The 22,415-nt window shown below is 33.5% G+C and overlaps 1 protein-coding gene across 2 annotated transcripts; it reads right to left on the bottom strand.

Annotated features, from left to right (window-relative positions):
* Window positions 1-753: 753 nt before the first annotated feature.
* On the bottom strand, window positions 754-22,093 carry LOC131948624 (DNA polymerase epsilon catalytic subunit A). 2 transcript variants are annotated; one of them, XM_059310234.1, is made up of 55 exons: window positions 22,002-22,093; window positions 21,567-21,660; window positions 20,876-21,005; window positions 20,064-20,144; window positions 19,803-19,940; window positions 19,502-19,656; window positions 19,103-19,177; window positions 18,879-19,011; window positions 18,642-18,749; window positions 18,379-18,489; window positions 18,189-18,274; window positions 17,908-18,027; window positions 17,757-17,817; window positions 17,583-17,654; window positions 17,357-17,470; window positions 17,050-17,262; window positions 16,702-16,809; window positions 16,492-16,620; window positions 16,269-16,371; window positions 15,712-15,858; window positions 15,321-15,455; window positions 15,027-15,186; window positions 14,653-14,745; window positions 14,309-14,453; window positions 14,005-14,205; window positions 13,649-13,801; window positions 13,424-13,549; window positions 13,105-13,296; window positions 12,797-12,877; window positions 12,441-12,569; window positions 11,961-12,170; window positions 11,452-11,649; window positions 11,196-11,328; window positions 10,688-10,784; window positions 10,438-10,576; window positions 10,208-10,314; window positions 9,942-10,070; window positions 9,672-9,844; window positions 9,251-9,411; window positions 8,155-8,330; window positions 7,909-8,023; window positions 7,418-7,566; window positions 5,487-5,576; window positions 4,959-5,043; window positions 4,647-4,850; window positions 4,369-4,461; window positions 4,175-4,246; window positions 3,892-3,999; window positions 3,134-3,219; window positions 2,795-2,930; window positions 2,495-2,629; window positions 2,309-2,385; window positions 1,602-1,731; window positions 1,368-1,477; window positions 754-1,184 (listed from the first exon to the last, which is right to left on the bottom strand). In XM_059310234.1, the coding sequence occupies exons 2-55, from the start codon at window positions 21,620-21,622 to the stop codon at window positions 1,106-1,108; spliced, it is 6,747 nt and encodes a 2,248-aa protein (XP_059166217.1). In that variant the 5' UTR covers window positions 21,623-21,660; window positions 22,002-22,093; the 3' UTR covers window positions 754-1,105. The 2 variants fall into 2 exon arrangements, with proteins under 2 accessions (XP_059166217.1, XP_059166218.1); XM_059310235.1 differs by having other exon boundaries at window positions 21,567-21,651; window positions 22,002-22,068.
* Between the last annotated feature and the right edge of the window lie 322 nt (window positions 22,094-22,415).

Here is a 22,415-nt window from a genome sequence, read left to right as displayed (position 1 = left end):
TGACATGAAACGGTTAAAGAACACTTGATTTGCTAAAATACTGGATTCTACAAAAAGCTTTAACAGTAGTGTTTCTTCTAGATTTTTTTTCTTCTGGGGGCACTTGAAATTATTGGGGGGGGGGGGGGGGGGGGGCACTGGTAGATACTCTGACAGGATGTAAGAAATAACCTTAGCTGCACTGTTGCCAGTAGATAACCAGCCATGTTTGAGAAATGTCACCAGAAAAAGTAAAGGTTAATCAGCACACAGCCCTGTTTACCAAATGATATGGGGGAAAAGTCTGCCAATTATCCCAGTGGAGCTTCTTTCAATTTTTCATGGAAAGACAACTCCAGCAAGCAGACTGTAAGACTGCTACATGTTCTATGTAACACACCACTTGGTTTACACACTGAGAAAAAGTTACTTCAAAGTCGTAAACATGTTTGTAAATTAAACTATTTAAGTAAACAACTAATATTCTGTTTATTCTATTAGTAAATAGATGTAGCTACTATACATAGATTGCCAGCACTTAAGTTGTAAGTGAAATCCACATTTATTCTTTAGTCAAGCATATTTCATTGATTGAAATCTTTCCAAATTTTTTTAACGTTGCTTTTCTAGGGAAATTTTTTTAAAAACTAAACATTTATATACCTAAACACATTTGTACCTCATCAACCTAGTGTTGTCACTCCAGCAGGTTGAGGATTTGAAAAACAACAGCAGACAATCAATTTATTTTTTTATTTATCCCATTTCTGTATATATAAAATTATTAATTAGTAATACAGATGTTATGTAATTTGTGGATTTGTTTCCAGCTTAGATATAATTGTATTGCCTGTTACCTGAGTAGAAACACTTGAGTAATTTACTGCGAGTAAGTTGCTAATTTTAAACTCATTCATTACTTTAAAATGAAATAATCGTCAATTACATGTATTATTTTTTAAGTTGGACATATCAAACAAAGAATTTTCTAAACAGCAGTTAAGTAATTTTCAAGTAATTTAATACTCTTTATACAAATATTTACACCAAAGATTTACACAGTATCAAGTAATCTGAAAATCAAACAACTCTTTTATACACATTAGACAATCAAATGAATAGTTCATCAGTGCATAATGTCCAGTCCAGGGTTCATTCTTATCACCCAATCTATCATTTCTTCCAGCAGTGTCATTTTGTAGTGCCTGTTGACAACAGAAAAGATCACATATGCATAAAAAACAGGTTTTTACTTTGGTTTCTTATTTTTGAAAAAGAAATTTGTTTTGCATCCAAAACTGCACAATGAGAAAAAAATAAACTAAAAAAATATCACCTAACATTTGAAGTATAAAAAGGAATAAAATAAAATCTTTATTTGGCCAAACCTTGCTATCCCACGCAGGGTTATCACTTGTCTAATGAAATCTTGAATGTCATATGTAGCCTTAAAGTCCCCAGCACATTTACAATGGAGGGTCATGTTGGTATCTTTAACCTAGTGGAACATTTTCAAAATTAACTATCACATTTAAAAATGTTGATTACAATAAAAAAAAAGTAATTAGGTAAAAGGTTGAATTACTAATAATGTTTTTTTTTGTTAGAGCTATTATGCTTACCCCTTTACATTTTTTACAAGACAAGTCTTGAAGAACATATGCCATTGACTTTCTTTGCAAAACATCAACCAAAGTTTGTTCAATCTCACTAGAATCATATTCTGTGTGACACTGCTGACAGGACCAAGCACTAGAAAGAATTTCACAGTGAGCATTAGCTTAAAGTTCATATCACAAGATCAAATTACTTAAAATAATATTAGAATCTGGGTTTAGCCTGTATTGTTGATGTTTGTGTCAAAATGGATGACAGCTCATAGTCAGATTAACAAAATTAAATCTGATGAGGAACAGTGACTGGTAATAAGTACCTCACCTTGCCACTTATGGGTAGCGTGTTTTTGGGCCATAAATAACTATATGTAAATGGGGGAGGGGGGAAAAACTGGACAGTTTGTACTGGGAACCAGAATGGATTGCTACATCTCTGCTCATAGTTTAAATATCCATTTTAATATAACTATTTAGTATTTTTTTTATATGTATTTAATCCATATTTGTTTCTATTTACTAAAAAATAATCCCATAACAAATTTCAATGGGACAGAAAAGCCTCAGTTTATGTTATTATTTAAAAATCATCAACCAAATCCTTGCAACAAAAATGTACTCAAGTCTATTTACATGAAATAAATACTAAAATCAACTGCAGTACTGGCTGATCCAGAAATTACCAGTTAAAGCAGGGTGACTCAGAAATTACTTACTTGGGGTTATCCCCACCTTGAGAAATATCTCGACACAGATCAAGATCCCTTATCTGATTACAACTTTTGCAAATCATCTGGAAATTAGGAAAAAAGTTAAATATATATTTTCTTCTTAAAAATACCAGTTCTTTTTTAAAATAAAAAGAGTTAAATATTAATGGACAATTTAATTCAAGCATTTACCTCAGGTAAAACAAATGAGAGACAAGGATTGATGAATTCTGCACTTGGTGAAAATTCTCCAACATTAATTAATTTGAGCAAATCTCTTTTCAGTTTTTTAATTTGAATTGTGATGTTACTATCAAGACTGAGGACCTATAAGGGATTAAAATGAAACATTTCCAGGTAATTTATTATAGAAAATAATTAAGAAAACCAAACAGACAACCTAATGAATGATAAGGGTTTATTATAGTTTAATTATAAAATAAAAAACATACTAATCTTTAGTAGTAGTTTATGAAAAAATTGAATACAAACCTCACAGATTGTCTTGACAAACTCTAAAGCTGGGTTGGTCAGGTTTAAATGAGATCCAGGCAAGTTTGGGAAAATGTCAGACATATCTGATTGTTTGCTTTTCACTGACAGTTTTTTCTGCATTTTTTGGGTCAACCTGAGAGAGTTTGGTCAGCATTGATTCAAGTGCTATGTAGTAATAAATTTCATTTTACTTTTAAATCTAAGCAATTATAGTTTGAGGACTTTATAAGTTTTTTTTTAAATTTTTAGTCTATCCTTCTACACATGTAGTTGTTAATTTCTGCATATTTTTAATAATGGGCTATAATGTAAGATATTAAATACAGGAAAACGTACGCAAACATGTGCTGTGAAAATTGATCCTGAATTAAATTCTGAGAGAAAGCAACTATAGATGGTAGCGTTGTCACATCCAAAACTTTCTGGAATAGAAAACAGGATATTTTGAGCTAAAATTATATAGAGATCTCATAACTGACCAAAGCTTTTATTAAAGAAATCAAGTTAAAGGCTTATTATTATAAGGTTTTTTTTTGTTTTTTTTTAAATTTTCCACTTTTTAGTCATTTTTTCTAAATCAGCGGTTCTTAACCTGGCTCAAACCCTGGGGGTTTGGTGAGTCAGTCTCAGGAGTTTGCCGATTGTCAACACACCTGGCTCATATGATTTGCGATTGGATTTTGTCAGTGCGGACGATGGAACTAACAGCCAATGACAGTTCAAATAGGACAGCGCGACAGTACGACATAGTAATTAAGTCCACCAGAGCAAGAAAACATGTATTGTATCGTGATTTTTTATATCATGGAATCCTTGATGTCATGACAAATATACATCACAAACCCTGCCAATGCCAACTATACAGGCGTATGTTGATCGAGAATATATGTGCTGTGATAAACATACTATTCTGTCTGTGCTCTCTTTTTAAATATTCTAATACATTCATACTATGTCACGCAAAAAAAGAAAGTCTTTGGATGAATATGTACAATATAGATTCACCTGTATAAAGCAACTTCTTTGAATGTCATCATGATTAAATAAAAACTTATAAAATACAACAATTTTAGAGTCAATGTAAATCTACGTACCTGTGTTTGACTGTTTGATTTTCTTTTTACTGGTGTGTTGCCTGGTGCCATGTTAGAATCTTCTTGAATCTTCTTATAGACTGCTAGAATGTAGCCAGCAATCAACATCTGTAAAATATTTAAATTAACTAGCATAAACAATTTATTTCAAAAATAGGGTTGATTTAAAAGTTAGATATCAATGAAACTTGTTACAATGAAGTGGTTACAACATAATATTTTGAATCATTAAATGTGTGTTTAAGTTCTAAGTTATGAAAATAAATTTGAAAAGAAGACATACATTGAAATTAGTCTGACAAGCTCCAGCCTCAGGTAGAAAGGTTGCAATATTCCAGTGCATATCAGTTCTGGCCTGTAGAGTTGCAGACACAAAGGATGGTATCAATATTTATTTCATACAATGTGTTGGCACATTAATTTTATACTAATACATTTTAACTGTAAAAATTAAATCAATTACTTAAAAATAACAACCTCAATTTCATCATCTTCATCATCTTTTTCTTGTTCTGATGATTCTTGTAGTTCAAGCTCACTTGTTTTACCAAAAACACCTCCTCTATTAGCCTAAATTAGTGTTGGAAATATTTTCATGTAGAATGTTATAAACAACAACAAAGAATAAAAATAATTGAGAATCCAATGCAGATTAAGAATGTAGCACTTATTATAGTAAAGGTTCACCATATGTAATTTTAATTTAAGGTGCCAAGTTTATGACAACTTGACACACAAAAACTTGAAATACATACCGGATCCATCCAGATGAGAAATTCCCAGCACTTGTCAAAATCAATGCCAATCATCTGAAAAAGTTCTTTGCTCCGAATAGATGTAGTTATGTATTCCATGTATGCCATCGCATCTCCAATGTTGCGTTTTTTAGTGCAGACAATCAATCGATTAAAATTGGCATGGACAATAATTGAGCCTAATCTTTTGAATTCAGCAATCAACTGTAGAAAGAATTGGTTGTAATATCAAATACACTTTATTTTAACTATAATTTAAACTTCAGTATTTTTAAAGGCATAGTGAATAAAAAGCAAAGTAGTTTTTTTTACCTGCATAAAAACTTTCTTCATCAAGTTGTGTAATGTTCTCCTCAAAGCAGGGTCATAAAGCAGGGCATTTGGTGAACGGATCCATCTGGTTTAAAAAGTATGTATTGTTAAAAATCATCTAGGATGTGATGGGATCATAAACAAATATAGGAAATAATAATCTCAATAAAGCACTCTCATAATATTTGTATCTTGAGCGCCTACGAAGGATAGACGACATTTACGGCCCCAACACCATTGGTCACTCAACACAATTTTAGAATATATATTGGAGAGATCAGCTAGCACTAACAGCTAAAAAACCAAGTAATACTAATGGATGAAATTAAAGCAATCTCACATGCTATATATCTTTGTACTAATAATATAAGTCTTTAGCATTCTAATTTTTCTATAGAATTTTTTTTAAAATTATTCCAAAAAATAAATATGAAACTGAAAAATAGTGGGGCATTTTAGACTAAATTCAGAAAGTTTTTTTTCCACTTTATCATAATTACCTGTATCTTCTAACGTTCAAAAAATTACCTGTAAAAATGGATGAGTTGGTTATCAGCATGCAAGTTTTGTTGGGTGGTGACATCTTTCAGCCAACCTTGAACCAGCATTTTAAGAATTCTGGGAGGAAGACGCAATTTAAAATGTGTCATATTAATGTCATTTAAAAACAAGTTCTACATCATTATGGCTACATTTGAATTTTAGCATTGGGACAAATTAAAATTTTTATGAGTATGAGGCGTGTCAATATTTGACAAGTCAGCACTGTATCAAACCTAAATGTTGTAGCCCACTAACAAACCTAAATGCTGTAGCCCACTGACAAACCTAAATGTTGTAGCCCACTAACAAACCTAAATATTGTAGCCCACTGACAAACCTAAATGTAGCCCACTGACAAACCTAAATGTTAAAGCCCACTGACAAACCTAAATGTAGCCCACTGACAAACCTAAATGTTGTAGCCCACTGACAAACCTAAATGTTGTAGCCCACAGACAAACCTAAATGTTGTAGCCCACTAACAAACCTAAATGTTGTAGCCCACTAACAAACCTAAATGTTGTAGCCCACTAACAAACCTAAATGTTGTAGCCCACTAACAAACCTAAATGTTGTAGCCCACAGACAAACCTAAATGTTGTCGCACACTAACAAACCTAAATGTTGTAGCCCACTAACAAACCTAAATGTTGTAACCTACAGACAAACCTAAATGTTGTAGCCTACAGACAAACCTAAATGTTGTAGCCCACTAACAAACCTAAATGTTGTAGCCCACTAACAAACCTAAATGCTGTAGCCCACAGACAAACCTAAATGTTGTAGCCCACTAACAAACCTAAATGTTGTAGCCCACTAACAAACCTAAATGCTGTAGCCCACTAACAAACCTAAATGTAGCCCACTAACAAACCTAAATGTAGCCCACTAACAAACCTAAATGTTGTAGCCCACTAACAAACCTAAATGCTGTAGCCCACAGACAAACCTAAATGCTGTAGCCCACTAACAAACCTAAATGTTGTAGCCCACTAACAAACCTAAATATTGTAGCCCACTGACAAACCTAAATGTAGCCCACTGACAAACCTAAATGTTGTAGCCCACAGACAAACCTAAATGCTGTAGCCCACAGACAAACCTAAATGTTGTAGCCCACTAACAAACCTAAATGTTGTAGCCCACTAACAAACCTAAATGCTGTAGCCCACAGACAAACCTAAATGTTGTAGCCCACTAACAAACCTAAATGCTGTAGCCCACTAACAAACCTAAATGTAGCCCACTAACAAACCTAAATGTAGCCCACAGACAAATCTAAATGCTGTAGCCCACAGACAAACCTAAATGTTGTAGCCCACTGACAAACCTAAATGTTGTAGCACACTAACAAACCTAAATGTTGTAGCCCACTAACAAACCTAAATGTAGCCCACAGACAAACCTAAATGTAGCCCACAGACAAATCTAAATGCTGTAGCCCACAGACAAACCTAAATGTTGTAGCCCACTGACAAACCTAAATGTTGTAGCCCACTAACAAACCTAAATGTTGTAGCCCACTGACAAACCTAAATGTTGTAGCCCACTAACAAACCTAAATGTTGTAGCCCACTAACAAACCTAAATGTTGTAGCCCACTAACAAACCTAAATGTTGTAGCCCACTAACAAACCTAAATGCTGTAGCCCACTAACAAACCTAAATGTTGTAGCCCACAGACAAACCTAAATGCTGTAGCCCACTAACAAACCTAAATGGTGTAGCCCACTAACAAACCTAAATGGTGTAGCCCACTAACAAACCTAAATGTTGTAGCCCACTGACAAACCTAAATGTAGCCCACTGACAAACCTTAATGTTGTAGCCCACTAACAAACCTAAATGTAGCCCACTGACAAACCTAAATGTTGTAGCCCACTGACAAACCTAAATGGTGTAGCCCACTGACAAACCTAAATGTTGTAGCACACAGAGCTGTTTCATCATAGCTGGCAAGCATGGTGGCAGCCCCCTGGCCTTGTATCATGTCCTCCAGGGATGTCTGTGGAGCTGCATCAAAACTTACAGCACTGGCACCTTCAAGCTCATTGATGTGGCCAGACTAGAGAGGCAAAGAAAAGTTATTACACAGGGAAAACATTGACAGGGAGATATTTAATACAATCATTAAGTTATTACACAGGAAAAACATTGACTGACAGGGACGTATTTAATACAATCATTAAGTTATTACACAGGAAAAACATTGACAGGGAGATATTTAATACAATCATTAAGTTATTACACAGGAAAAACATTGACAGGGAGATATTTAATACAATCATTAAGTTATTACACAGGAAAAACATTGACAGGGAGATATTTAATACAATCATTAAGTTATTACACAGGAAAAACATTGACTGACAGGGACATATTTAATAAGAAGGTTGTTTTTCCATACCTCAACAATAGTATTTACAGCAAGACTTGTCAATTCAACATCTACACACACAGTACTGTAAGCTCCCGGATTGTTCAACTCAACCACACTGCTTTCTTCTAGTTCCATACACAATCTGAAAGTTACGCAACACACGGTTACAGCAAATTTATATGCGACATAATTCTCTTAGAACAAAAAAGAAAGATGGAAAAAAAGGAGGAAAAGAAGATTTTTAAATTGTCAAAACCAAGTCAATGTAAAAACCTGTTGTCATCAGCCTCTTTTCCACCCAGATCTGGTCTGTTGGTTGGTGATGCCCACAGGATGTGATTGTGTTTCATGGCAAGACGGGCCAAAAATAGATCACAGCCAAACAAGGTAAAATCTTGCGGAATGTTGCCCACAGGAACATGAAGGTAACGAGCTTGCTCCATCAGAGACTGATGAAAAGAATAATGTTTACATCGGCACATTTAATCACAGACAACTGATAATATAGTAACTGAAAATGTGTTTAGGTTGTGAGTTGTAAGCATGTTAAAGAGCCCATCATACACAAGCCCACCTGTATGTAGATGTTACTGTTGATGTAATGCTGTAACATGCGTCTAGACCCACCTGTATGTAGATGTTACTGTTGATGTAATGCTGTAACATGCGTCTAGACCCACCTGTATGTAGAAGTTACTATTGATGTAATGCTGTAACATGCGTCTAGACCCACCTGTATGTAGATGTTACTGTTGATGTAATGCTGTAACATGCGTCTAGACCCACCTGTATGTAGATGTTACTGTTGATGTAATGCTGTAACATGCGTCTAGACCCACCTGTATGTAGAAGTTACTATTGATGTAATGCTGTAACATGCGTCTAGACCCACCTGTATGTAGATGTTACTGTTGATGTAATGCTGTAACATGCGTCTAGACCCACCTGTATGTAGATGTTACTGTTGATGTAATGCTGTAACATGTGTCTAGACCCACCTGTATGTAGATGTTACTATTGATGTAATGCTGTAACATGCGTCTAGACCCACCTGTATGTAGATGTTACTATTGATGTAATGCTGTAACATGCGTCTAGACCCACCTGTATGTAGATGTTACTGTTGATGTAATGCTGTAACATGCGTCTAGACCCACCTGTATGTAGAAGTTACTGTTGATGTAATGCTGTAACATGCGTCTAGACCCACCTGTATGTAGATGTTACTATTGATGTAATGCTGTAACATGCGTCTAGACCCACCTGTATGTAGATGTTACTGTTGATGTAATGCTGTAACATGCGTCTAGACCCACCTGTATGTAGAAGTTACTGTTGATGTAATGCTGTAACATGCGTCTAGACCCACCTGTATGTAGATGTTACTATTGATGTAATGCTGTAACATGCGTCTAGACCCAACCCTCTGCCAGTCCAGGACATTGTACAGAGTTGAGCTGTCACTGATGTGTATAGGAACCAGTGGAAACTGGCTCAGCTCTGGCAGTTGACTGGTCAGGTAAGCCAAGTCTGAAAATTTCATTATCAGTCAATTGCAAACACTAAATCTCATTTCATTCACATTTCTTACCCCTGACAATTTTACTAATGGTAAAATGTTTTTTTTTAAAAATGAATTTTTTTCAATGCTGATTTTAAAACTTACTGCATCAATATAAAATTATTGCTGATTTTTAAAAATGGTTTTGCGTTGTTTTAATTTTGATTCAAATTTATTGGATTAAGAGAGTAAAATAAAATAAAGATTTATTTAAAGTACTTGAACCTACCATAAGCACTTTGAATGGCTATAAACGTAGGACCTCTCTTTTCTCTTTTGTAATCAACCAGTAATCTTTGCAACTGAGCAAACTTCTGTCTCTCATTAGCTGTTTTTCCTAGATTAACATTAAAGCTTAGGCCAGCCGGGGGAAGCATTTCTTCATCTGTACCCTGCGTCAATCTAGATTACACACAATAGAAATATACATTTTTTACACGAGCTCTACAAGTAAAACTATTTTAAAAAAAATTGAAGTTCAATTTTCTTTTCTACCTACTTAGAATTTCTTTCAGCATTATACATTGGCCCTAAATTTGGCATCTGGTCTCCAATAGCAGTGTCAAAGACAAAAATAGAAGCAGCTTTTCCAGCAGGATTAAACAAACCGAACATTGCTTTGTTGCCACTGGTTAAAAAATATACAATAGAAAAATAAGTGTACAAGTATTGTTCTTTTAATCTTCATTAAAAGGGATATTTTTTAAAATTTATATTTTTAAATAAAATCATGCATTGAAAATGTTTAAATATAAAGATAAGTACCATTTGTGGTGATAAAGATACAAATGTTTCATGGAACCTGGGTTTAAATAGGGAAACTGAGCAACACTCCGGAAATTCAAATTATTAATATCAAAAGTATCTGTTTCCTGAAGAAAAGAAAAATTTGTAAACTTTTAAATTTAGCTTGTATGTATATGTAATATTATCTAATAAATACTGCCCAAACATCTATGAAAAAAACTTGAGTATGCAAACAGAACAAAGCATACTTTGCCTTCCATGCTATGAGCAAACTCTCTATTGACTGTTGCTACACAACCAAGCTTCACAAGGGCACGAAACTCTAAAGGAACTTGAGTTTCATAAACACCTTCTATATCTGGTGAGGACAAATCTGCTGTAATGTCACTGAAATTATAAAATTGGATGAAATGATTGACTTAAATAATAAAACTTTTGTTTGCTATTTTCAAAAAGATGAATCAATGGAAGCAAAATAAAATGCATTTTAACACTTACTTGATGTGCTTGATGTATATATGTTCTGGTACATCATATTGATATAGATGAAACACTGGATGGGACCTTGGCAGAGTTCTATGGACTCTTTTCCATACTGTAGATAGAACTTACAATCTTATGATTTATTTCAATAAATGAATTTTTATAATTTTCATTTGCTTTGTCAGATTAAAATTAGCAGAAACATGTTTAATTCAACAGTTAAAAAATTTTAAAACAGTTAACATGTGTTTGTGATTCAGTGAAATCCTTATATTTCAAAATCAACTACTTATAATTATGATTTTCTTTATTGAGACTCTTTAAGTAAACATTTATTTTTATATTTAATTTGATTGAGTTAAGATTCAAATTTTGAATATAGGCATGGAACATGTAGTTTGCAATATCTAGGAATAGTTTATAAAAGATATTCTCTCTAGAATTTAGAATGCACATATCAAAATGCTTTTTTTAACAAATTTAGGTTAGTTCATATTTTATAATAACAAGAAAAGAACATTACATGCGCCTTCTCCTTCTTTCTCAGTTTTTTGGTTGACATAAAAGGTTCGAGGTACATTTAACTTGATAGCATGTAGGTCAGAGCCAATTAATGCCCACAGCTTGAATTGTCCAGGGAATGAAGTTTCCATTATCTGAATCATACATTACAAATTTAATTTACTGTTCTATTTGAGTATAACAAACAAACGTTTAAACAAATAGAAAGAAAAAAAAAAGTTTTTTTTTAACACTGAGTCCAACACAAATGTATCCACCTGCACAATCTGCCATGGCATGTCCATCATTGATCTAGCTGTTTTCCTCAAGAATCCAGTTAATCCACGACTAGGACCTCTCCTTAAATCTACAACAAAGTCATTGTCATCCAGGCGTCTGCGCTTACTCTCTTGTCGAATCTGTCTCTGAATAGCCCACTTTTTCTTCTGGTAATCAACCCAGATTTTTCTTTCTTCCTGTTTCAAATTACAATAGCTGTAACTATAACATACATTTTAATTGCCAGATTTAATCATAATAAAGTAATAATTTTAAATATTTGTTGATTAAACAGGTTTCTATCACCTTAAATTACAATTAAATACTTAGTATTAATAACCACATTGGGAATGATCTAAAGTAAGAAGTACTAGCATTAGTGTATTGAGGTTACATAATGGAGCAAAGGATTGCATTATAGAACAAAATTAAAATTGACAAAATTAATGTACATTACTGCCAAAAACATCCTTGACTGTCAAAACATTGGTTTCAGAGGTTGAAATACCTTGGTTTTTCCAACAGGTGGCATAGGTCCAAGCGCCTCTTTCCAATTCTGTGAACCATCTACATTATGGTTTTCTCCTGAGTGATTGCGCTTCCGTTTACTTGAGACTACTATTGGTCCTTTCGCAGGCATGATTTTGGATGGGCCACCCACATCCTCTATGTCTGTGATATCAGAAGTTTCAGTTTCCTGTCCCTCACAAGAGATATCCTGTAGAAAAATGATAGGCAGTTGAAAAAATACAATTACAACAAAAGCAATAGGTTATTAAATATACAATTACAACAATAGGCAGTTGAAAAAATACAATTACAACAAAAGCAATAGGTTATTAAATATACAATTACAACAAAAGGCAGTTGAAAAAATAAGATTACAATAAAAAGCAATAAGCCTTCAAAAGATCGTTACAAACAACAAATATAATAAATTTCTGTAACGTAAATAATACTCCAAAGGAAGAATATAATATTAAAATACCTTAGATATTTGTCTTGATGTTGAAGAAAAAATTTCATTAATTTTTTTCTGCTTGAAGACATCATTTCTTTCCAACAGTTTCTTCCTTAACCAATCAGGATGAGGGATTCTAGGAACTGGGTTTGAAACCTACAATAACAAATTGTAGGATACTAGTCACAATTTAAGGTAAAATATATACTGATGCAATTAGGAAAGATCACACCAGAAACAACATTGATAAACTGGAAAAAAATGAGATCAAAGTTTATTAGTTGATGTTCTGGGTGGTTAGAAAATCTATCCAACCCTGATTTACAAAGAATATACATCAATATACTCAAATAAAATTTAACAATAAACAAAAGAAAACTTACTGATTGAAGAGCTGCAGGAATTGTGATAATTTTCTGAATGCAGCCACCTAGTCTTTCTACATAATACTCCCAGTCTAAAATCTGTTGATATTTTGGTTTAATACTTACATTAATAAAAAAACTAATTTAGCTTTTTTAGTAAAAGTTCTGCAACAATACTACAGAATGACAGTGGAAAACAGTAAAAAAAAAAAAAAAAACTACCAGAGGCTACAGATTTCTGCTGCTAATTAAACTTTGTGTCAGTTTAAAGGGAAATAATATCTCATGTTTGTGACCATGAAAAAGAATTTGCAAGTGAAACATACATCTCTTATGTCCAGGTTGGAGGCATCAGAAACTTTAAGCCACTTCTTCAAGTAATGTCTTCTGACAGTAGGTTCAGCTTGAAATATGGCCAGTGGTATAGCTCTTTCTGTCACTGGGGAACCCTCAGGTTTTTTGGAAATGACAAAGCGACAGGCTAGACCTGTGTCTTTGACCATTTGGTCACCAAGAAACTGAAACAAAATTAAGTCAGTAATAAGAATCAACAGATAATCATTCAGGAAATTATGTTCTAGAGGTGTTGGGAAACCAAATCTAATCTAACAATAGACAACTATACAGAAGCAAGTTTGCTACTACCTCAGCCAGTCTCTTGGCTGTGCTGATTGATGTAGACTTCTGACTACCATAATCTTCCAGCTTACGTGACATGCTTCGGTTTTCAGCAATCAGTTCAAATAATTCAGAGTCTGGCATGTTTGCAGCCTGTTCAATAAAAACAATTAAATTGGAAGTCTTTTTTATTAAAAGAGCTCTTGTCTTTCCAAGAAATGTTAACTATAACCTAAACAATATTAAATATACCTTGCTATACAAAACATCCAACCAATAATCAGCCACTTTTGCTACTGCTGCATAGCAATCATCTAATGTTTTTCCTTTTAAAAAAGCTTCAAATACAGATGATTGAAAGATCTTTATCAGTTCAAGTTCACCACGACGTTTGACTTCAAAACCCTGAAATATATGATTGATTTGTAACTAAAATGTTTCACTTAAGTTTTACAGGTAGGCAGCAGTAGCTGAAATTTCAATAGTAGCCTAACTTAACAATAATCATGATAAAAAAAATTGGAACATTTATTTTTTAAAATCTTTAAATCAGCTAAAACATTAATACATAATGATTTAATTCTAAAACAAATGTGTTAAAGTAAAACCTTCAACTCAGCTAGAGATCCATCAAAGTTGAAAACCGCGTAACGTTTCTTCAACTTTTTTCCTTCCTCTTTAGAGGCAGGTAATATCATTGCTAAATAAGGTCCATCTACTTCAAAGAAAATAGAATTTTCACTGCGTGTTGTATAAGTCAATGTAGCTGGGTCAGTCAGTTCTTGGTACTGGTCATTTGTGAAGAAGTCCTAAAGTTGAACAATAAAAGGTTACACAATGGCAGGAGAATTTAAAGGATTTAACAGTTAAATAGTTACCCTCATTTAAAGTATAAATTAAAACTAAAATTACCTTGACCATCACATTCAACATTGCGCCAGGATAGGATATGGTGACCTTTGGTTTTTTAGGGTTGTTGGTTTTCACTGTATAATTTTCTGGAAAACTGGCAGGAAGCACACACCATATCCCATCAGTGTCAAGTTCAAGTGGACGACTTAAAAGTAATGTTTGAGTACAAATCAAAAAAACTTCATTTGGACATTTGGAAAATATAATAAGCGTAACCTGAACGTGTGAAAAAAAGCTGAAGAAATTAAATGTAAGCCACAAACTAAACACAAAACTTTACAGCAAATGAAAATTTGTATCAAAATTTAAGCAAAAGGAAAGACAGAAATAGTGAATGGAGTTACCCAATTTGTTCAACCAGTTCTCTAGCCTTAGTGATGATATGGGCGCCGGTGTAGCAGACAATGCCAGCCATCTCCATGCTGTACCATCTGGCTCTGTGAGTGAAGTTAAATACATTCAGTTCATTATTTTTTACAATGGCCATTTCTTACAACATAAGAGGTATTTACAGAAGTCAAATTACAAATTACATTACAGTAAAATAAAGCAAAAACTTACAATTTTGTATGAATATTATTTTAGGGTTTGAAATTGCCACTTCTTTAGACTTTGATTTACCAAGTATATTCCCCAAACATAAGATTTGCATACAAAACTAAAAGGACTTTTTGGGTATGATTTTATAAAGTATTTTAAAAACCATTGATCAACTCACCCTTTTCTCATTACATATCCATAGAAAGAATTTAGGATACATTTGTGAGCAAGTTGTAGTGAATCATACAACACTAGTAGACCATTTGCACGCTTTATTTCAGCAGCATCATTCTTTTTTTCTGCATCGGTAAGCTTGTTTTTCCACACTTTTGTCAAATCTATTGGACGATTTAAGTGGAAATTTTATAACAAGTGAACTGTTATTTTACAGCAACCTAAAAGGATTTCTTTAAAAACAAACTTAATATTGTCAATTAACTATACTAGGATTTATATAACCGTGTATTAGTACCTTTAAATTCATATCTTCTGTCTCTGAATGCTCTAACAGTATCAACATAAAAACTGTTTTCTCTTTGGCAAATAGTTGCTGTCCTTTCTTCCATTCTTGTGGTGTGTACTTTTTTATAGGCTTTACGGCAATAATCTTAAAAACGTAATTTTAAAAAATGAAAGATTCATCTCCCAAAATACAGTTACAAATCATGATAGCTCAACCCAAACTTAATTCTAAAGACTACCCTTCCCCACCAAACCGCACACTGACTAGGAATTCAGACCCCCACCCCCTTACATGTATCTTTATCATTAAGAACTTGATTATGATAGGAAAGAAAGGAACTAATCAGAAGTTTTGTAATTTTGTGCTGTAAATAATATAATAAGAATAAAACAGGCTTTACCTGCCAATCTTTTTTTTTCTATAGCAGCCTGTTCTTCTTTAGGTAGCTGATGAAAAGCTCGCTGTGGTCCATCTGGGTAGAGAGGTGGGAACTTCTCATTTTCCAGTTGCTGCTGGATTCTGCTAAATTCATTGCGTGTGGCGGGCACTATTAGAATATTGGAAAATACAGTTGCTGTAACAAATGTAAGCCAACTACCAACAGCTGAAACAAATGTAAGCCCAACACCAACAATTGATACAAATGTAAGCCCAACACAAACAGCTGAAAGAAATGTAAGCCCAACACAAACAGCTGAAACAAATGTACGCCCAACACAAACAGCTGAAACAAATGTAAGCCCAACACCAACAGCTGAAACAAATGTAAGCCCAACACATACAGCTGAAACAAATGTAAGCCCAACACAAACAGCTGAAACAAATGTAAGCCCAACACCAACAGCTGAAACAAATGTAAGCCCAACACAAACAGCTGAAACAAATGTAAGCCCAACACAAACAGCTGAAACAAATGTAAGCCCAACACAAACAGCTGAAACAAATGTAAGCACTCACTAAATTCTCCTCTCCACATCCATGGCATATTCCTCTGACATCTGGCTCCTGGTTTATTAAAATCACAAGCAGCGCAGGTTTCCTCATTGACTATAGCTGGAGGCTGGTTTAGTAAATGTTAAAAGTACTATATGATATATTTTTAAAGTTTACATTAAATAGATATATTTTGTAGAGTATTACACTTTAATTACAAAATTTGGAATGGATAAAACAGACATACCTGTAACCGATTTGTTAGAATGATATTGGGATACATAGCACCAACATCCAAGTGATAAATGATAGGATTTTCTAAGCGGTTTGGACAGTCTCGTAACTGTGTCAGTTTTTCTTTAATATCTGAACAGACCTAAGGATAATAAAAAAATTAAATTACAACTTTTTGTTAATAGGAAAATCTTTTTTTTTTATAGCCATGACATGTAATTACCTGATCAAAGTTGGTCACTGTTGACAAGGGAAGTTTCTCTTCCACTTCTAAGGCATGTCTCAGGGTCTTCTCCACAGAATCATGCAGACCTTGGAATGCAGCAGGCACCTAAGGAGAAAACTATAAATCTGTACTGAACAATAGAGGATAGAAAACTATATTTAAATCTGTACTCAACAAAACAATAGAGGAAATAACCTATAGTAATAAATAGTTATAGTTCTAATAAGGCATCTTAGTTTCACAAATCAATGTCAAAGATAAATTAAGGCAGCTTCACAAAAAATCAGATGTATGTGAAAACTGAATGTTTACAAAAAACGTGGTATAAAAATGTAATTAGCATACCATACGAAACCTGCAAGGCAAATCAGCTCTAAATACACCAGATTCCAGAGCTTCAACATGTCCACCAACATAAGTCTCTGAGTCTAGCACATGTCCATCCTCAGTTAACTTGTTTAGGATTGATTCCTGCTTGTTTGGGTAGATGATATTAGCATGGTATGCCTGAACCATCAGCAAAGTCTCACACAATGTTCCCGATCCTTTTCTCAGGACCTAGAAATTTTGGAGATATAATTCATTTACAAGGTTAATTTCTGTCTTTTCAAATGTTCATCGAATATAAGCGTAGTAAAAATTAACTAACTACCTCATCTGGCTCCATTGGAATGATTGTGCAGAGGGCAAATATAAATGGATGTACGTATTTCATATAAAGATAGTATGTGGCAACTGCATCGGATACAGAATAGTTGGCTAGAACCTAGTGGAAATAAATCAAACAACCTGTGTACAAATAATTTCATTTTTGGTTTAATTACAAAATCTGTTGAAAGTATTTATTCAATAATTTAGTATTCAAAAAGGACAAGTACCTGTGGTTGTTCACTAGCCATACGGCACATTTCTTCAGGATCTAACTCAACAGGATCATAGCGCAGCTTGGCCTAATAAACAGGAAATACAAAAATTAAGCAACACATATAAAGAAATACATTACACTATGAAATACAAAGCTGGAAACATTTTTTGAGAAAACAACACAATACCTTAGCAACAGCTTTTAAGTTTTGACTTCCCATAGGTAAATAACTGTCACGTTTGACCCATCTGTAAATGAGGTATTTAAGGCTGTTAGTCCCGACCAGTCAATAGTGTAAATTTAAAAAATCCACCAAAAGTACCTGAACACAAACCCACCTGAAACAATCCATGTGAGTAGCAGGTCTGCTTTTGTATTCACCTTGTGAATCTTTCTGAAATCCTATCTCTCTAAACATGTCCATGTTGTGGATGGCTGCTCTGGTTTCAATAAATGGCCTTTAGAAAGAAAGTAATCATTTAGTTAAAATTAAATATTATTTGTTAATTAAGAAAATCCTTGCTTTTTTTTTTTAAGTCTAAGGGATAATGCATTAAAATACCAAATAAACTAGGCTGTTTATAACAATCAATATAAGCATAACTACTATTCTACTCGCCAATCAAAAAAGTCTCCGTTATATGTTGCAAACACATGTGGTTTCACTTCCTGGACATGTTCAAAAAACTTTTGCAGCAGGCTTTTCTAAACAGGAAAAATATGAAGATGTAAATACAATGTTGCTAGAGATTTCATCAACTAAGTCATTTTAGATATGGTAAAATTTAAAATGTATATGTTTAACAAACCTCATCTGGCATATTGTACACAGTGAATGGACCTTCAAACTCAGGCTTCGGTGTATATTCAAAATCTTCAACTTTTTGTGAAACAATTTCACTGTTACATATAAGGTAGCCCTGGAGTTAAAAATATTTTAAGATTTAATATTTTAAAATTTTGAATAACTTGTGATAGCTATAATTAAATAAGGGAAAGAGAAGAAACCTCTGTAAAAACTCTACCATCTTAACCTATGGTTCATTCTAGAAAGCGTTATCAACAACTGTACCTGGCCATCAATCATATAAGAGATCATCATTATCTGGTCAGTCTGGGCATCAGGAAACTTGAGAGGCAATTTGGTTGTCTCAATATCAAATGCTAAAACAACTGGATCCTATCATTTACAAAATTGAAACAATTTTAGAAGAGTTATGTTACAGATAGGTTAAATTAATATTCTGTTTTTACAACCAGCAAAGGTTTATAATTATTCATAATTTTCAGAGTAAAATTTTCAATTTACCGGCCAAGAAACTAAATCTTCCCGATGTCTAATTTCAATATCATGAGAACCTCTTCCCTTGACAGAATACCAGTGTCCCACAAAGATCTTTAAATCAATAGAAACTCGAACATGATATGGAACATCATACTCTCTGGAAATAATGAGAACGTTAAACCATCAAATAGACAAAATGAATAGCTTTAGTGAATCAACTAAAACACATTGTTACATATTAACTATACCTCAGGTCAATAATGTTCTCCATTTGATCTGAAATTTTCTTTGACACCTCCAAAGCTTCTTCACCAGCATAATGGCTACAGCAAATATAAACATGTAAAATGTTTTTTTTTACTTTTAATTTTATAATTTTCTAAACTCATTTCATTATTTAATAAATTAAAAAAGAAAAACCATCTAGGAATATATCTTTAAATATATCTTTATATGTGATTGATTTGTTTTAAGTATATTAATTAGCTACACATGAATCCAGAGAATATATTTCCAGTGCAATAAAAATGGACTATCTGTATTATTATAAATTTGGCTTGTTTAATGTTTATGTAATTTGCGAAAGTGTGTTGAACTGAAACATTAGATGCCTCCTATCAATGAAGTGAACATCTGCCACAACTAACCTTGTCAACATTGTTGTGTAGTAATCCAAATTTTTTTCTCTCTCTTTGTTTTTCCTAACAGCTGGAAAAATATCTTTGCGCACTTTTATTAGATCCTCAGTGTTGTAAAATGAAAGTTTGATGTAGGAGCGCTTTAATCCAACCAAATGGTTAGCCTATAGCAGAGAAAAGATTTTGCTCTTCTATAATCTCAACCAAGCCACAATTTAATAAATGGGCACTGTTTTAGAATTAACTATTTTGACTTTTAAGGTTAGCTTTTTATCATTTTTGCTTTACTCTAAATTATTTTTGAACTCACCAAATCTAAATCTTCTTTAAAAACGGTTTCAATGGTGGCTATTTTACCAGAAAATCTTCTACCCAAGTAAGATGCCACTTCTCTTTCACAATCTTGTTTAGCAGCCACAAAGAAGTATGGTTTAAAAGGAAGTGTTGCCTAAGAGTTTAAAAAAAATTGATATTTTAAAAGATGTCCAATCAAAATAATTAATTTTAATATTTGATATACAACACAATAGAGAAATTCTAGATTTTTAAATCATTAAAATAAGTGACTAACTTTAAATCTTCCTCCATCTTCTTGCAAAAAATAATAATCCACAGCACTGATAAGTCGTTTGTCTGCATCAAGAATGTCAGTCTGTGTGTAAAAACATAGAATCTCATGTTAACTGTAAACTGTATTCAAATAACAAATTAGATACACTTTAAGAGAGTTAACTATAACAGGATGTTGCTGATATAAGAAGTGGTGGTGTTGACTTATGTGATGGGGCAGGATAGATTAAGAGAGTGACAGTTGGCATACATTTTATGTTTCTTAGAAATATAAATAATGAAAATGTACTGATTTGTTTTATTATTTCTTCTTCTTCTTCGTTCTTAATTTTTAGTGTTGGAAGGGATCGAACCTTATCTGCCAGAGGGTTTGAACTCGAGACTTTTTCGAATTTATCAACCATGAACTTTTGCTGACTCGACCACACCTCCATCACAATTAAGGATATGTGTCAACTGTTTATGTGCCATTGAGGCCATTGACTCAGATTTCAGCCCGCTTTTCTTGTTGGATTTGCTTCCATAGCCTTTGTCCAACCAAGAACAAACTACAAGGCAGCAGTTGTTTGATTTTGGAGTTGTCTCTCCTAGAAGAGTGGTTGTCCCCAGCTAACGAGCCTCATCTGCCCGAGGGTTCAACTCGAGACTTTTCAGTTTAGCAACCATGAGCTTTACCAACTCAACCATGAGGTGGGTTATTTTTGTGAGAGTGGGGGATGACAAGCTTATGAGTCATTTTTTAGTGATGTTAAAACTAATCATTTATATATATTAACTAGTACTGTGGTATAGGTAAAAAAAACAAAAACAAACAGGGTGCATGTTAATGAGCCATCCAGTCTTCTCTGCAGCATCTTTGTACCGCTCATAACCAAACTGTACATCAATTTTGTCATTGAGAATTGCTCTTTTTAGACGCTTTTCTGATGAATCTTCTCGAGTGCTGTAAAATGTATGAGTAAAGTAAGTAATCTTTGAACCATCAGTCCATGTGAAGTACAGTACAGGTGAAGTAGTGTTCACCTGTTTCAGTACCCTCAGGAACTTGGGATAGTATGCCTAAAGTAAGGTTAGTCAGGTACCCATCAGAGCTAGGTAGACTCAGGGCCTATTTATAGACTCGAGTCCAGGATTTGAACTCAAGACTTTGGGAAAACCCTCATTGCTCTACTATTCAACCATGCCATATCTGTGTACAAGTAATTGAAAAAAAAAGTCTAAAAACTTTTCTTTAAAGATGGCTAGATATTAGAAAACCATAAATGACATGCTACAATTCAGTTTTTTAACATTAGGGCCTACTTTTTTAAAATGCGAAAGTGTGATGGCAATCTATCTGAGAACAGCACCCCACCCCGTTACAAAATTACACATATCTTCCCTCAATGAGTATGATGTAATATAATATTCATATTCCAACCCCTAAGTTCTAGCAACGTGACTCAAATATAGAAATCTAGAACTAGAATACTATACTTAGACTAGATTATTTATAATGACTTGCCTTGATCCTTCAGCATCAGTATCGGAATGGAACTTCCCTGTATTCTGAAGAACCATTATTTCATAGTATGATTTTCAAGCCTAGCCTAATTGTTCTGAAATCAGTTTGATTTTAAACATTTAACATTATTTAATATTAATTACATTAGAAAAACTCAAAATTCTATCACACAAGAAGTTAAAGTACTAGAAATCTAGAATGGCTCGCATAGGCTAGAGTTGCCGCTAGAGTCAACTAGACTAGCTAGTAGAGTAGTAGACTCTAGTAGAGGAGTGAGATTACAATAAGATAAGAGATTAGTACTAGTGACCTAGTTTACTGCTAGAAATCTAGTGAAGTGCTAGTGACAAGAATCTAAATTTCTAAATCTTCTAGATCTAGATCTAGATCTAGCTAGATTAGCAATACTAATACAAATAGATCTAGTAATTTTACTAGATTTTCTCTATGGCACTCCAAAACGTTAGGGCACTGGAGCAACTACTGTTTTTATTTATTTCAGAATATGGCGGGAATGTTGTCATCAGCTGTAGTGTATAGGTTCAAGTAAATACCAAAACACAACAAATTATAATGGTAATTTTGAATTAAAAATGAAGATGAAATAAAGACAAAACCTTTCAAATTGCATTTCTAAAAGATAGATCTAGACTCGAAGTAAATATGAGTAAAGTTTATTCCGAGAAGATTAGGTGTACATTAATAACATCAAACATATTATTTAACATTGTGTAGTTATAAAAAAAAGTGTTGCGAGGGCGGCGAATGTCCAAAGTAGAAGGAGAACCGTATGTATGAGTAGGGGCGCCAGTAAGGCATGTTAGTCGTAAGGGCACAAGAAAGAAACCA

This window comes from Physella acuta, unplaced genomic scaffold (assembly GCF_028476545.2).
Source record: "Physella acuta isolate Inbredline_101_S28 unplaced genomic scaffold, ASM2847654v3 ptg000653l, whole genome shotgun sequence".
NCBI lineage: Eukaryota > Metazoa > Mollusca > Gastropoda > Physidae > Physella > Physella acuta.
This window is presented reverse-complemented; position numbering and strand designations above follow the sequence as displayed.